The following is a 16,903-nucleotide window of genomic DNA, read 5'->3' as shown; positions in this document are numbered from 1 at the left end:
TAGCTTTGCGCGAAATTCCAAACCAAACTGAGGAGACAGATTTTTATGAAGTTTTGATCTTTTTTTATAGGAAATTCGGTCCTCAATAAAACACTTACATTTTAAGTTTTATTATCATAATATATATATATTAATACAAATATCGACACAGGTACGTGAATTTTGAAAAAAAAGGGGGGCATAAAGTGTACCTAAAAAACTGAAGGGTTTTACACGTCTCCCCGACTGTTGAGCCTACGAAGAGCGTTAAGGACTAGTCCCTGTATTTAAATTCGTAGCGTCACTGGGACCTTTCCTAAAGTCCTAACACAAAACTAGTATATTTTATCTTTTAAATTCATAATGTAAATTAACTAATGATAATAATAGCAGTCAGATTTTTTTCTTCACCTTCAGTGGGTATTGGCAAGTCTTTAACTCTTCAAACCCGAATAATCTCTGCAACTATACAATATTGTTGTGGAAAATTATATATATACCCTAATTGTTGCAGTTCTGTGTATATGCATATACGCATATTATACTGTGTTTCACTATTGTTGTAATGAGATACGATGTATTATTTTAACAGCAGCTTCTACAGCAGGCAAGTTCTAAGTCTAATAATTACAACGTTTCGACCCATAGTATCGGTTCATCATCAGTTAAAAAAATTACTTTAAAAAACTACCTTTATGAATATAACTCTTACCTTATGATGACTCGATACTATGGATCGAAACGTTGTAATTATTAAATTTAGAACTTTCCTGCTGCAAAACTTGTCGTTATCGTGTTTTTGAATCAATAATTATTCAATGAATTGCTCACTCAACTTTGATATATCATTTTGTAACCATGTTCTTCTCGCGTATTCACTGCAGTAATTTTTTTTTAAACTAGTTCTTATTATGAAGACAGTTCCAAGAAACGAACTGAAAGCTTGCCCAATACATCATATCAAACCTAGAAATAAATAATTTGCTAAGTTATTATTATTTTGTTATCTCTTCCAACCCTTATTTTACCATTTTAGTTTATCATTATTAACATTGTATAAAACTTGTATGATGTTCGATTGCACCTTGGGCAATTGTTCCGCCTGTAATAGTAAGTAGAGGATATAAACAGACTGTTTATACAGTATAGTCATTTGCCCTTGATTTCGTTTCTTTCTGTTAAGTAAAATTGCCTAACGATTTCAAGTGTTCAAAACATGTACCCGGAAGTGGGAAGGTTAATACATTTCATTATCACGTACCCGGAAGTTGGAAAGGTTAATACATTTCACGATCACAGTGCCCAGTAAAGGTCAAACAGGGGAAGGGAAATATTTGAAAAGGTAAGGAAGAAATTCGTGCAAATATTCAACGGATTTATTTACACACTTTAAATTGTTTGTAACATACACTAATATATTTGTAATATGTGAGGTTCTGTTATACAGCTTTTGGCAAATCAAAATCTTTAAGAGTCCTTCTTTTTAAAGCGGATGATAAATAATTCAACACAATTATAAAGTATTTGAATAAAAACATTATAAGCCTAATATAAACCCATTTTTATTAAAATACCCCCCCCCCCCGCCAGTGGCTTGGCGGTTCGCTTGAAGGTTTATAACGCTAAAATATGAATGTGATATTTGCGGTGGGCGCAGTGCAAATAGCCCATTGTTTAGTTTGCGCTTAAAAACAAATGAACAAATAAATTGAAATTCATTTAGCTTTTGTATATACATGTTTGAAATTAGTTATAATTGTTTGTTAATGATTAAGAATTGTTTTCACGGTTTTATGAACAATATTTTGTATTAATCTTATTTTTAGAATGAATAGCTCTCTTACGAACATTTGTTTTCAAATAAACTAGTATATACCCATTCTTTCATTTTCAAATATCTCAACTTTATTTCTTTTTAAGTAATTAGCTTAACATAATGGTACTTAATCCATACTATAGGGTACTATCTGAAGTTTGTCATTTTTCTTTATTTTGTATTCACGGAGGATATTTCAATAATTAATATTTGCATTTATGACAGTGATCTGATTAAAACCAAGACGCTGAAGTTTTTGTCAGCTGCGTTGCCATTTCTGAAACAAGATCCAAAAATACCAAAAGTGGCAAGGTTCGTTGGAGCGCCCATTTCCTATCGAGAGCCAGGAGGGTTTGATCTTCACCAAACTTCTTTATTCCGTCGGAAGAAACGCTTTTCTGATCCTGGAGCCAAACCATACAAAGCACCAATACAAGTCAAGAATGAGGTAACCAGTACAGAAAAGTCTAACCAAACCGAAACTACGGTCAACTTGATGAAACAAAAAGACGTTTATAATCACACCCAGTCTTTAACAAATTCAACTGTTACCAGCCGTGAACTATGCCCTCAAGGTTCTGGACTGTAAGTATCAGATCACAGCATGTTAAAAGCTGAAATTAAATGGGCTATTTATATCAAATACATATACAGTCTCTTTACTGTTATTATTGTCCCCCAGTGGCACAGCGGTATGTTTGCGGACTAGAAACCGGGCTTCGATACCCGTTGTGGGCAAAGCACAGATAGCCAATTGTGTAGCTTTGTGCTTAATTAGAAACAAACAATACTGTTGTTATTGTTCACTCTTACCGTTTAGAAGTCAAAGTAGGAAAGTCAAATATTGAGAAACTTTAAATTTAGAAATATAGCTTAAATCAAGCATATGTTTTTAATGAAACTATAGTCGCGACAAACATTTCTTTATCATTAAATATTATGTATAATTTGAGAGATACTGTCATCTTTTATATCACTTGAAAAATCATCTTTATCGTGTTTTTTTTAACTTTCTATAGTTTCGATGATGAAAATGCACTCAAGTTACATGGAATTATAAAGGTTTATTTGAAACCAAAATTCTTATCTGGAACTTTTCCAGATTGAAAGAATGTTTTCGATAGAATTAAATTTCCTGTTGTGGAAATTTGGAGTTTCCTCTAGTATCATTAGTGCATAAATAAATAGAATGGCAATATGGAAACATTAATATTAATTTGCATGAATATGTGTTAGATTACTTTTAAAAGAAAATCCATTTTCTATCCTCCTTCCCTTCAGAATATATGTGGCCGGTCGTTAACCTTCAGATTATTTTCAGCCTAACCTATTCTCATCGCCATTTCTGGTACTAATGCACCAATTATCCCTCATTATTACACATGTCAGTGAATAAAAAGTGGTCTGTGTTTTTCTAAATTGACCACTTACGTCAAAAATAATATTCTTATAATAATGATTTTTTTATTACTTGTATGCAGGGTCGGTTTAAGACTGCAATGGGCCTATAGGCAATTTCAGTTCTTTGAACTCCCTCTTTTCTCTACAAGCCCTCCTTGTAAATTTGCCCATCAAAACAACTATTCATTAAGTGTCATTATTTTAAATTACTACAGTTTCCAGCTAAAAAGATACCTGAGAAGGTTATTGAAAACATTAACTTCGATTAGTCTAAAGACAAGTAGAGCAGACGTCACGTAGCATATAAAATTTAAATTAAAAAATATAGTTGGTGCGGGACCTTTGACACTCGAGGCTCCTAGACAACTGCCTAATCTGTCTTTTAGTTAATTCGGCTCTGCTTATAATTTTACGACCCACAAGTCTCAAAAGCTGGAAGTTACTTTATGGAAAGCACATTAAATTTTTTAATGTTAGATAGAGAATGAGTAAGTGTATCTAGGACAAGTGACGTAAGTATGCCCCCGCAATTGCGGGTGGGGTGAATCAACTAGAATCGTAACTACAATTATAGGGAACTAAATGTAGGGAGCCCAATTACTTTTTATGCCAGGGGGATATCTTTTGTAGTTACGTCCGTGTTTAGGAGAGATCATTTAAAAATATATAAAAGAGTCAAATTTATGCAATCTTGTTTCTGTATGATAGGCTGTTGAATTTACTAAGTATGAGTAACTACAAACTGAAAATGTAAAATATTCGTTAAAAGCGGCGACCAATATTACATATATATACATAACAATGTAATGGTTACTAAACACAACAAAAAATGCCACTGTAGATAGTAAAGCCTTTTCATTCCATATTCCATCAATGTTTTGTTGGAACTTTATTATTATTTTTCTTTCTCTTTATCCCCTTTTAAATAAACCTTGGCCACTGACTTGTGTCTGTTGGCAGTGGCGTGGTGTTAAGACAAATATAGAGGAGGTAGCTTATGATGAAATCATAAATCATTTACAAAAAAAAAACTGATTTACGCGACCACATTACTGGTAGTGCACAAATGGTTTTCTTGGCATAAATCTTCATTTACATTGACGTTAAAACATTCTCCTTTCATCGAAACTTACAACGGTCCGTGTTAAATATTGTCTTACAACAGAAAATGTGTTTATAAGACAGGGTTATAGACAGTTATTTTCATTGTAGTTGACATTGCAAACTCCTACTATGTGCAAAGAGAAGTGTTACCACAAACACATTCTTCCGGAGTGTTCTACTCACATCCCCCTACCCCCGTCGAGGGACTGCATTTCCTTTACAGAATAGGACAAGAAAGTGTATGCTCAAATATGTGTTTGTTGAATTTATAAACATTTTCCTGAGGCTTTAAGAAAAACAAAACATTTCGTGCTGAATAATTAATCTATGTTTCCAACTGATTTTAAATATAATAATCTCCCTTTTTACAGGGGCTTGGCATTGGTTGGTGGTTAGGGCACTCAACTCGCTGTCTGAGGATCGCGGGTTCGAATTCCTTTACCACATATGCTCATGATTTCAGCCGTGGAAACGTTATAATGTGAAGTTCAATATCAATATTCCATTAGAATAACCCAAGAGTTGGCAGTAGGTGGTGTTGACTAGCTGCCTTTCCTCTAATCTGTCACTATTTGCGAATCATTTGTCTAATCTACCAATTAACCCAAGCCATTGTATAATATGTTAATTTTCTCAATACAGCTAGAAATACACAAACGTTTAACATTATCAGTAAACTGTGCTAATTATGTCCCTACCAATATAACTTATGTAATTAAGAAAGAGTAAAGACACAAGCTTTGATCCGTAAGATACTTCACTAGTAACAAGGGATCCGTTTTACTGGACTCCATTAGGAATAATATTTTCCTTTCTCACATCCAACATTTCTACATTCCAATTAACTAGTCTTTCTTCACCTTCTACCGATGTGGTTTTCTCAGCTAATTTTTTGCATGCTACCTTATTGTATATCTTTTGAAAATCTAAATTAATCAAATCTACATAATTTCCATTGTCCAAATAACAAGTAACATCCTCAAAAAAGATAACAGATTGATAAAACAAGATTTCCCTTTGGCAAATTTATGTTAGACTTCATTTAAAATATCATATTTCACTAGATTATTTTGTAAAGCTTCTTTTATCAGATTCTCTAGAATTTCACTACAGAAATATGATTAACTGACCTATAGTTTCTAATGCAACTCTTATAACCGAAAACAAGAAAATTGTAGGCAATTTCACAATCCTCAGACATCTGCCCACTCTCTATTAAAATATCAAAAATGAAGGAGAGATGCTAATATATCTGAATTTTTACCTATTTTAAAATCCTAGGAAAATTTTTGCTTGGCCATATGGTGCTTTATCTACTTTTAATCTCTCAATCTTCCTACTTATCACCAAAGGATTAACACCCACATGATTCTCGTCGATTCCAATATTTCCTGTAGAATGCTCAATGTCAGGAATATTGCTAACGTCTTCTCTTGTAAAAACATCAGAGAAAAAACATTTAGAACAGCCATCTCATAGTTTTCAACAGTAACCTCGCAGTTACCGACCTTTAAAGATCCAATTTCAATTCTAACATTTTGCTTAATTTTAGCACACTTCAAAGATCTTTGCATGTGGCTTTGACATTGTGAGCCAGCTGTTACTCTTAAGCCCCCCTGGATTTCCTAATTTACTTTTTAACCAAATCCCAAGTCTTCCTATAGATCTGGATATCTTCTGTCCTGTCTGTCAATTTAAGCTTCTTAAACTTATGACGTTTATCTCTGATTTTCTCTTTTATGTCTTTACTTAGCTTTTAAAAAATATTTTACAAATCTGTTTGACATAGCTGTTTAAATAATTGTCCCAATTCAATGATCATACATCTTTTCTCATCGGTCTAACTTTGCCGCTTTCTAAAATTTAGGAACTAAAATTTCATTTCTTTTTTATCGCAATAAATGTACAATGTCCTCTGGTTAGCTCTCTATGTAGTATATCACATATCTCCGTTTGTTCTTGTATGTTAACTTGTGGCCGGATGTTTAGTCTCGATGGTAAAGAAATTACTGGCATCAAGGCCGTACAAAGATGGTATTCTTCGAGGTATAGTTGTGTCAGCAACATTATTCTGATAGTATACAGAGTTTACATGTTTCGCTTGCCATTATAGCTGTAACTTGCAGCCGCCGTAAGTTCCTTGGGAAATATTTTCCATGGTCTATGCCGTTTTCAAATATTGTATTACTGGCAGAGTGATAATAAATTACCCAGACATTTATATACACTTCGTACAACATGACAATAACATTTCGCTGGTAATATACCAAGTACTTCTTGTACAGCTTTCAACAATTAGTCTATGTGTTTTAGAGAAGTATATTGTTACGTCTCCGTTCGTTCGTTAATTTTCCGTAAAAATTATTTCCGAAGAAACTTTACCGATAGAAGTCCTTTCTTAAATAAAACTGGTTTATTCTTTCTGAATATAACTTTGCGATACACTTAATTTCAACAGTCGCGCTATAACAAACGCTATAATTCTCAACGAACGTTTCACGTGCTCGACTCAACAATACTCAGTTCAGTTACACACATTGCTGCCGTCACTTTGTGACCGTCTTATATATACAAGACTACACTATATCTAGAAGGATCCTAAGATTTAAGGAAGGGACGTGAATGTTCGAGAAGGACGTGGCGTGATACTAGTCACGTGACCTCTGCTGACGCAACAATATAAATATGATTCTCATTTCGCTTATGTGGACCCAAATCTCTGTGAGCTATCATGTTAGCAGTTCAAATAGAAGTTTTTACGTTAGCTGTAATGAATGACTTCTGATGACAAGCTGTTTAACTTTCTTAATTACTTCTGGCTTACGACTGTATTAGCCTGTTTTTACTTGCTGGAATCATGTTTTTTCGTGTTTTGCCAGTGCAGTTCAACATTACAAATATCCTTTTTTTAATGCTAAAATATCATACCTTACATACTTTTATAGTTGGGAATATAAGAAATTCTCTTCAGAAAGTCTTCTAAAACACCTTCTTAAGAGTAAGTCAATTTTTAAAATTTCATCTGGACTTTAAAATCACCAAACTTCAACGGAATTGCAACAAAAGAATCGCGACTTTGAATCTTCGCAGTCACAGGCAATAGGAATAGCTAAGAGTCAAGTGATGAATATGTCAGTTGTTACCATACATAGATCGTGAACAGGCCCTTTAATAAACTAAATAATAGAACATACTATCGTTTCCAAATCCGAAGTCAATTGAAATATAAATCATTCAATGTATCAGTTTTCGCCTTACATAACACCCGAAGAATCGGTGTGATTCTACGTATAAAATGTATAATATATTGTTATGTTTGAATTAACAGACTAAAACTTCCAATAGTATTAAACCCTGACTTGACTTTCAGAATATTAGCCTATCAACACAATTTTATGGTTTATAAATATTTCTCTCAAAATTAGCTTATAATACAATTGAAATATGTGTCATAGAATGGTGTGCTTGATTTTAAAATATTATTTTATCAGGATTTTTTCATCCTCTTACTTTTAATATTTTCTTTCAATTTTCTAGACTGTGCTCCTTGATAAGTACCATGACGAGTCTCTACTTCCAAAATCAAGCAGAATCATCAGGCTTTTTAAATCAACCATCAAACTCTGATGTACAGAATTCTGTCAACGAACCAAGCCAAAGTTCTTCTACAGCTCTTTTATCCCTTTTGCCCACAATTATAAATGCACTTCAGGAAGAATCGAGTTCATCTTCTAAACCTGAAAAACCCAGTTATGAAGATAATTCATCAAAAGATCGTTCCCCTTTATTACAGATGTTATCTATTTTAACGGGTGCCAGTGGTCAGTCATCATCGAATAATGGTGTGATTGGAGTTGGTAGCCATGTTCCCACTGCTCTTTCTTTAATACTCGATCTTATTAGAAGCGGAAACTCCCCATTAGATTATCTATCTAACATCCTTCCAAACAGACGGGGCACTCCTTCAACCAACAGCGGGTCCAGTCAGTCTGAGAGTCACCCACCGTTGAACAATCTGTCAGAAGAGCTTCCGCCAACGCCGTGTCCATCGATTGAGGAGTATGTCACTCCAACTTTTGCTCGGAACTACAAAGGTGTTTGGAAGTACGTTGTACAAATCCCGCAAGAAGGATACTTCACTCAGACCGTCCAACAGACTAAGTGTGTGTAAGTATCAATTCTTCAACCTAAGAGGGAGAATGAGGTGCAATGTTCAAGTCTTTTAAGTTTTTATCCTATGACGAAAGATACTTTGGAAATTATATCTTATTACACAGGCCTGCGATGGTTTTATTATCTTTGAAATTTTTACATGTTCCACTGTAACTCCTGTACGCTGAATCCGAGAATGATATAAATTTTTCTCTATCGCGTACAGATTTTACACAAAACGTCATAACGCAATATATAAAATATCCCAACACGTAGTTTTGAGACTAAAAGACATAGATTTCACACACAAAAAATCAGGATGAATGAGGATGCATATTCGTTTGACATCATTGTTATTCCCTTTTCTTCAGTTTGTTTGTATTTTTGTTAACAAACATAATAATAAAATGTTTATTGTGTTAAACGAAATAATAATTTGATCTGAGTAAGAGTTTTTTTCTTCCAGATTTGTAAAAAATCTTTACGTGATAGAAAAAAAAATGAATATTCGAAATCTGTTAGCTGAATTATGGAAAATTCGTTATTAAATCCAAAACAATTATGAAGTTTAAATTCACAGGCCTGCGTTATTTAAGACACTCAAGAATGTGATGGCTTGCATGATTATATCAATTTCCTAGTGTTTTTGGTAAACATTTTCACACACATATGACGTGTAATTTGATACGTTTTTTGGGTCTCGTTTGAAAATCATTACAACTTTTGTATGTGATCCTGTGTGCTAACTTCTTAACTACACTTGATACGTTCTTTTTTACTCATTTTCGATAAGTTAAATACTTTATTCATTTGCAAATGAACTAACAAATGTTTGAAAGTAGGGGTAAGCTAACCAGTGTAGATTTTATGATCCATTCTGTTTTATTTAATAAGTTTGTTTGTTTGTAGTTAAGCATAAAGCTACACAAAGGACTATCTGTGCTCAGCCCACCACGAGTATCGAAACCTGGATTCTAGCGTTGTAAGTCCACAGATATACCGCTATGCCACTGGGGGGCTTATTTTGTAATGATCATAATGTACAGTGGACATTCTAAAAATTGTAATGAACACAATTACCCGAATTTAAAACACATTTTACGGTGAATAGTTGTAGCTATTATAATATTTACAGTTGGTGTGAAACAGGTGAGATAAGCTGGTTCAGGTGATCATCAGCCCTGATAAAAAAAAGTGTAATAAATTACAATGCATATGCTCTCCAGTGACACAGCGGTATGTTTGCGAAGTTACAACGCTAGAAACCGGATATCGATCCTGTGGTTTGCAGAGCACAGTTAGTCCTATGTGTAGCTTTGTGCTTAGCTTCAAAACAAACAAATATAATGCATATAGGTTTGTAATTAATGAACAGTCACCACTTAGGTTTGATGTGAAAGTTTTAAATACTATTTCTTTATAAGAAGGCCTGGCATGGCCAGGGCGCTCGACTCGCAGTCTGATGGTCGCGGGTTCGAATCTCTGGCGTTATAATGTGACGGTCAATCCCACCATTGTAAAAGAGTAACCCAATAGTTGGCGGTGGGAGGTGATGACTAGCTGCTTTCCTTCTGGTCTTTCATTGCTAAATTAAGGACAGTTAGTGTAGATAGCCCTCGTGTAGCTTTGCGCGAAATTCATAACAATCAAATCAAACCTTTATGAGAAATTTAAAAAAATTGATGATTAATATCACTTGGAAATACGAAATGTACGCGCAGGAATACATAACAATATAATACGTGTTTAACTACGTCCACTGATCAAGTGAAGTTTGATCTAACATTAAAGTTCAGAAAGTAAAAATAATTACAAAAACGATATTAATAATTGTAAGTTTGCTTTGCTTTTGAATTTCGCGCAAAGCTACAGGAGGGCTATCTGCGCTAGCCGTCCCTAATTTAGCAGTGTAAGACTAGAGGGAAGGCAACTAGTCATCACCACCCACCGCCAACTCTTGGGCTACTCTTTTACCAACGAATAGTGGGATTAACCATCACATTATAACGCCCCCACGGCTGAAAGGGCGAGCATGTTTGGTGGAACGGGGATTCGAACCCGCGACCCTCAGATTGCGAGTCGAGCGCCTTATCCACCCGGCCATGCCGGGCCCATAATTGTAAGTAGTAGCAACTGTTGGAAACGATTTGTGCTTCATGAGGAACTGAGGAATATGCTGTTCCCTTTCATAACAGAAAAAAAAACTAACTTTTTCAAGTGTCTGATTGTGAGAATATGCATCTGTGATTAGATTTCAGGAATTCCCTTTTTTATTTATTTATTTTACAATTCGAGTGCTGTACATAACATTGTACATTTAATTTTTAACAATTGTAACCTCCAGATTAAAGCTTAAAGTTATCTGTCGAAATTTATTCAGCGAAAAGTAAATTGTGTACATCTTTGAAACATGACTAATAGAACTGTCAAAAGCTTATTAGATTATCTGGTACCGTGCATTATTATAGCTTAAAATAAATGAAATTAAGGCCTAATGTATAAATCTTTGTACAACTTTCAGTTAGCTAACATCTCCAAAATATTGTTAGCGACATGTAGTTATTTGAGAGTGTATAGAAATCTGGACCTTGATATGGAAATGAATTGGATTTTCAAAAGCTAGTTAACTGTTTTGACGTTATAGAAATAGATCTTTAAAGTGAAAAATCTTATCTTTCAGGCGGTCTCATTGTGATTTTACGGATGGAGTATGCCATGAAAGTCCTCGGTGGGTGAGTCTTTTAGTAGCAGAGATTTTCTATCCTAACATCTATTTTCCCACATCTACTCCCACTACTCCAGGATCTAGTAACACCTATAAAGACGGCGTGCCACCTGTCGAGGATTTCACCAACTTCCAACAATACTTACGTCGTCGTGTTGGAGAACCCGAAGTTCATTCAAATCATTATCCGAACTATTATCAGAGTAACACGAAACTGTCAACTTTTCCTAATGGTCTCCCTGATACTGAGAACTGTGACAGTTACGACGAAATAGGCTGTTACATTGTTCGTATGTATTACGACTGGTTCCTAGTGAACGGCTCATGCAAGTGTTGGAAACCTGAAGGAAGAGCATTGTTCACACGCAAGTAAACATTCCAAATATCTTTGAGTTATTTGTTGACCACTGTTATTGTTGGCAAAGAAAAAAACGATACAAAAAAGGAGCAACTGTACACGGAGTTGAAGTTAAAACTGTAATCTCTTTTTTTCAACGATCGCGTAGTCAGTTGCTTCAATGTTATATTTCAGTAATTATCTAATATTATTATACTCGTTTACTTCACATGATCATACATTAACGAACTATTAGTTTTCTTACTGTTGGCTGGCGGATACTGAATCCAGTATTTTTGATGATCAAATGAACTTTGGTTTCTTTATGAATTACTCGTTTTCTTACTGTTGGTTGGCGGATATTGAATCCAGTATTTTTGATGTTCAAATGAACTTAGTTCCTTTAGGAATTACTAGCTTTCTTACTGTTGGTTGGCGGATAGTGTATCCAGTATTTGTGATTATCAAATTAATTTAGGTTTCTTTACGAATTACTAGTTTTCTTACTGTTGGTTGGCGGATAGTGTATCCACTATTTGTGATTATCAAATTAATTTAGGTTTTTTACGAATTACTAGTTTTCTTACTGTTGGTTGGCGGATATTGAATCCAGTATTTTTGATGATCAAATGAACTGTTTCATTATGATCTGAAATTTTTTATGGTATAACTTTTCAACTTCTTTTATTTTCCACGGAAAAACAACGCTTATTGTGCAAACTTATCGTTCCTACTCTTTTCTTATTGGTTCACAAAATTTGTCATGGAAACCAATTCTAGAAATGTGTAATGAGGTGACGCCGCCACGATCTTTCACATTATTTTATACGATTCAAATATTTATTCATTTGAGTTGCATTCACAAATACGTTATTTATGTAATCAATTTTTTAGGGATATGTGAATAGAAACTTGCATGTTTTTACTGTGTAGTTATTTATGACCTGTAGTCAGTCACGTAAGCATTACGTGTAAATATTTTGTAATGAAAAATACAAATAAAAGTGACTTAGTTGAATCAGTTATTGAAACTATTAGTCTCATTTATAGTAATATATAGTCCTGACGCAATAGATAAAAATAGCTTAAGTTTGTGAAATTCGATACTTTTGTATGTCCAGGATAATTATATATATATATTATATAACAGTTTTAAATATTAATATTACACTACTTTGAGAGAACAAAATTCGTGGAAAGATTAAAACAAATTTTATTGAAAAAAGTGAGTTCATCCTTTTTTGCTGGGGGAGGGGTAGTGGTAGGCATATACGAGATGCGGATAAAATCTACTATGCATAGTTAGCTGTGATTAAAAAAAATGTTAGGCCTAATCGTAATTTTTTCGTGTGTGCTCCCAAAAGTATCGCAATTAATGATATTAAGTATATTTCAATGTAATAGAAAAAGGGAAGTATAAGCTTTTCCAGATGCTTCAGTTTTTGTTTTTAGAAATTACATACAATTAGTTCTAGATACGTGCAAAGTCTTCAGATCTTTCTAATCATTTCATTACGCTATCCGTAATTGTTAGTCAAACTGATGCCAAAAATTAAATGAGAATCAGAAAAACGCTAGTTTCGGTGACAGCAATTAGTAGTATGAGAAATAAGGAGAGGAAAATTCAGAGTTAACCGTGCTCCACATTTCTAAATATTTAATTAATTTTCAACAGCAGCAGCAAAATCGTTAATTTAATCGCAATGAAGAAAATAAAACGTTATAACAGATCTAAGAAAGTGATAATACTAGGACTAATGTTTACTTTTTCTAAAATTTTAATAACTGTCGAAAGATAGAAAGAAAAATCTTAACTAGATAAGTCAGTACAGATGTTTGGTTTAATTATGAAAATACACGTATGATATATCCCTAAAAAACAAGCAATGCATAAGTCAGAAGAACCTTTAGAATGATTTAATTAAATATAATATTTATTTTTTACGCCTAAAGTTTCTCAAAAGGTTTTTTTGGCGTGTTCCAACATCATTAAAATTATACTTCGTCATAGATCAATAATGCTTGGTTGATAATATAGAACGCGAAGCGCTAATCTGTGGTTACCGTAAATAGTCACCAGATGATACTACCTGATCAATGTGGCCTGCATCTTTGGGATGGTATAATCGACAGCTAATTGTCAAATATTTAACAAGGTTTCATGCTGCGGAATGACACTTGTCAAACGCGTTAACGTTGGACGCACGTCACAATACACAACTGATTTTATCTCCATGGCCCGAAAATCAAGTGTGTCTTGTGTAAACAATAAAATATGTTGAATAGCTTCGCTCACTTATCTATTACATAATACTAACGAGTTAGGTCATCATAGACACAAATGGAAGTCTTTAGTTAATACGCCATCTCGTGTCACCCAGGGCATTACGCTATATTTACCAGGAAATTATTGCTCCATATGTTAATAAATAGTATACATTTTATTGACTTTCGATCACGCCAAAAATTTTAAAGATCTCTGTATATCAAAGATGATGAAATAGCAGGTAATTAGTTGCATAGAGCTGAACGTTTTAGTGCCACAGGCACTTATGTGGCGTCACCATCAGATTAAAGAGCTCATATTAAAAACCTAATTTCCACGTCGGAGCCATGCCACTGCAGTTCTACACCTATGCAAGTACTATATTTAGGGCCTCGGGAAGAGAACTACCAAACATCATAATAAGTTTCTGACATTGTTCAGATTGATAAAAAAAAAAAAGGGGCTAAGCAGTATTTTCACAAATAACATAATAAATACTATAGAACTGAAAACATCATAAAATTATATTTTATAAGACTTGACCAAAATGAAATTTTTTTTAAAACTTAAATTTCCTAGATTTTGGACATTTGTACTTTTTTACTCAGAACTGTAGGACCTCTCTAAACAAGTTTTCATATTTCGTTACACAATTCCATGCTTTAGTATTCTTAATTAAGTGCTAGCATAATAAAAATATTAAACATATTGTATCTCGCTTTCTTCAACCTAAAAAGTGTGACACCTAAACAGACTTATTTTATTACTGACATAATCGTTGTGAATGTCCATATAAAGAGACCCAATTAGATAATCAACCATTTTATTTCATTCGTACAAATTTACAAAACTCATTAAAATGACAAGTTATAATACTGTGAAACTAAACAATGAGGAAAGACTCAACTATGTCTACAGAAATTTCCTAATGCATTTGCAGGAATAATATAACACAAAAACCATATTACCACCATCAGTAATGAAAGAAAAATTTGAAAGTGAATGTGCAACCCAAGAAAGGACTATCTAATGGAATAACTTTTATTGTCCATCATCATTCCTCTTTGAAAGAATAAATACACGCCTTAATATGGAAGAACCTGACCCCAATTACCCCTAACAAGCAACAATTTGGATAGACAATCCTATGTGATAAACATCACACAAGAGATAGAGTGAGCAACTCTATTCAAAATCTGCCTGCTTGTTCAATTTGTAAACTGCTAAGTATAAGTAGAAATACTGTGCGTGCATTTCTTTTTTTTGCTCAGAGTAATTTCTAAACTCATACTATAAGTACCAAAAAGTCAACAATTAACAAAACCAAGTATAAAGCAAACAATTAAAATCTAAACATCTGTTTTTCTGAGGAATTAATAACTACTTATATGATTACATGTTGGTGACACAGAGAAATTCATTATAAGCTTGCAATTATATAAAAACAAAAGTGGACCACGATCCAAGTTAAATGGAAATACTCCATTATAGTTTAGAATCACATTAAAAGATAAGTGGACCAGATTGAGCAGAAAAGTGATATTCTATTCTGGTTTAGGAATAAGCTCTTGTTTGTTTGTTTTTTGGAAGTTAGCATTGTTCTGGTCAATCTTAAGCAATTTTCATTAGATTCCAGTTTCGAGACACAATAAAACTTTCTATCCATAAAATTTTTTTAAAAAAGAACAACTGTTCATAACTTGTCCTTTCATGAAAATTCAGTCTAAGTTTTATCAGATCAAAGAAAGCAGTAATTTTCTTATTGAAATTGCCACCATAAAAATATGATGACTCGGTTAGTCATAGATAACTAAAGATAAGAACCATTAATGGAAAAAGTCAATATCTATGGTAAAGAATATATGATGTAATAGTTTGGTAACAAAGCCTCAAACAAGTAAAATGTAATTATCAAAAAATTCAGCTTTCCTTAAATGTGATTATATATTTGAAACATACGTATGTAGGTGTTTTACAATACAACTATATACAGAATCTCCAATATTCATTTGTTAAAATACAGGTATGGTAATACATCTTAACCCTCTATTGCATACATTATGAAAGTACAATGGAAAAAAATGTTGTTTTTTATTTCTTACTTAAATAGGTCTATGTTGCACAAAGATATGTTGTTGTGACATAAATTTTGGTAAGTTATAAATGAGTAACATTATTTAGAAATAACATTGTTCAATTGAGGAACCAAAAAATAATTCCATTGTTTAGTTAGACTGTTACCTGGAAGTAAGTGCATTCAGCTACTGACTTGAAAAATTTTTATGTGTATTAAGCAACATATAGAGATTTGTTACCTATACATTACAATGTGCAATTAGAGGATTAAAGAACTGAAAGGATAGCTGAATATATTAATATACATACACTTTTAACAAAGATATGATATATACTGGCCCACTATAGAGTCATAGCTCATCTTGATACACATTTGAACATAATTATTAAATTTCCTTTCTGTCCATTTGAGAAAATTTACTTTTACTGATACCTACAGCATTAAAAACATTACTCAGCAAAACACATGAATTGAGATTATACAAACCTACAGAAATTAATGTAACAAAAAGGTTAGACCTGTTTATAACCTGGAAGACTCTTAAAATTTAGGGTTGTTAAAAACAAAATTATGAAATAGGGGATTCTTACCCTTGCAGTATGATCTAAAAACAAAACTAAAGTTTGACAAAATGACTGAAAACAGTTCCCAAACTTAAATGCAGATTTTACAATATAGTCTTTCCCTATACTTCCCTTTTTTCATATTCTTAACCTTAAGTGTTATGGATAGTGCACAGAAAGCTAGACATTTCTATCAAGGACATAAATTGCTTGAATAAACAACCTAAAAATAATGTTACGCATGTGTTATTATAACAGTATAAAGCTTCTAAGTCTATCAGTATGAACATAAGTCAATAATGAAAACAGAAAACAACACATGATGAAATATCAAAACAGTACAATAGGTGTAAAAGTTTTTAATAAAGAAAACAGACATACCCCTTATGCAGTGAAGTAAAGGCTGCTGGAAAAACCTGCAACTATAACCCAGGAGAAATGTAATACTAATGTTGAAAAATCAACATAAGAAAATGTATTGAA

General features: G+C 33.1%; 1 protein-coding gene across 1 annotated transcript in view; it reads left to right on the top strand.

Moving 5' to 3' along the window:
• The window catches only part of LOC106460911, a 19,484-nt gene extending 7,066 nt beyond the window's left edge, over positions 1-12,418 (top strand). Inside the window, exons 3-5 of the mRNA XM_013920667.2 lie at positions 2,021-2,380; positions 7,838-8,467; positions 11,133-12,418. Coding sequence (XP_013776121.1) covers positions 2,021-2,380; positions 7,838-8,467; positions 11,133-11,550 — 1,408 coding nt within the window. The 3' untranslated portion in view covers positions 11,551-12,418. The remainder of the gene's footprint in view (positions 1-2,020; positions 2,381-7,837; positions 8,468-11,132) is intronic.
• Positions 12,419-16,903: the final 4,485 nt, after the last annotated feature.

The sequence above is a fragment of the Limulus polyphemus genome, unplaced genomic scaffold, assembly GCF_000517525.1.
Source record: "Limulus polyphemus unplaced genomic scaffold, Limulus_polyphemus-2.1.2 Scaffold861, whole genome shotgun sequence".
NCBI lineage: Eukaryota > Metazoa > Arthropoda > Merostomata > Xiphosura > Limulidae > Limulus > Limulus polyphemus.
This window is presented reverse-complemented; position numbering and strand designations above follow the sequence as displayed.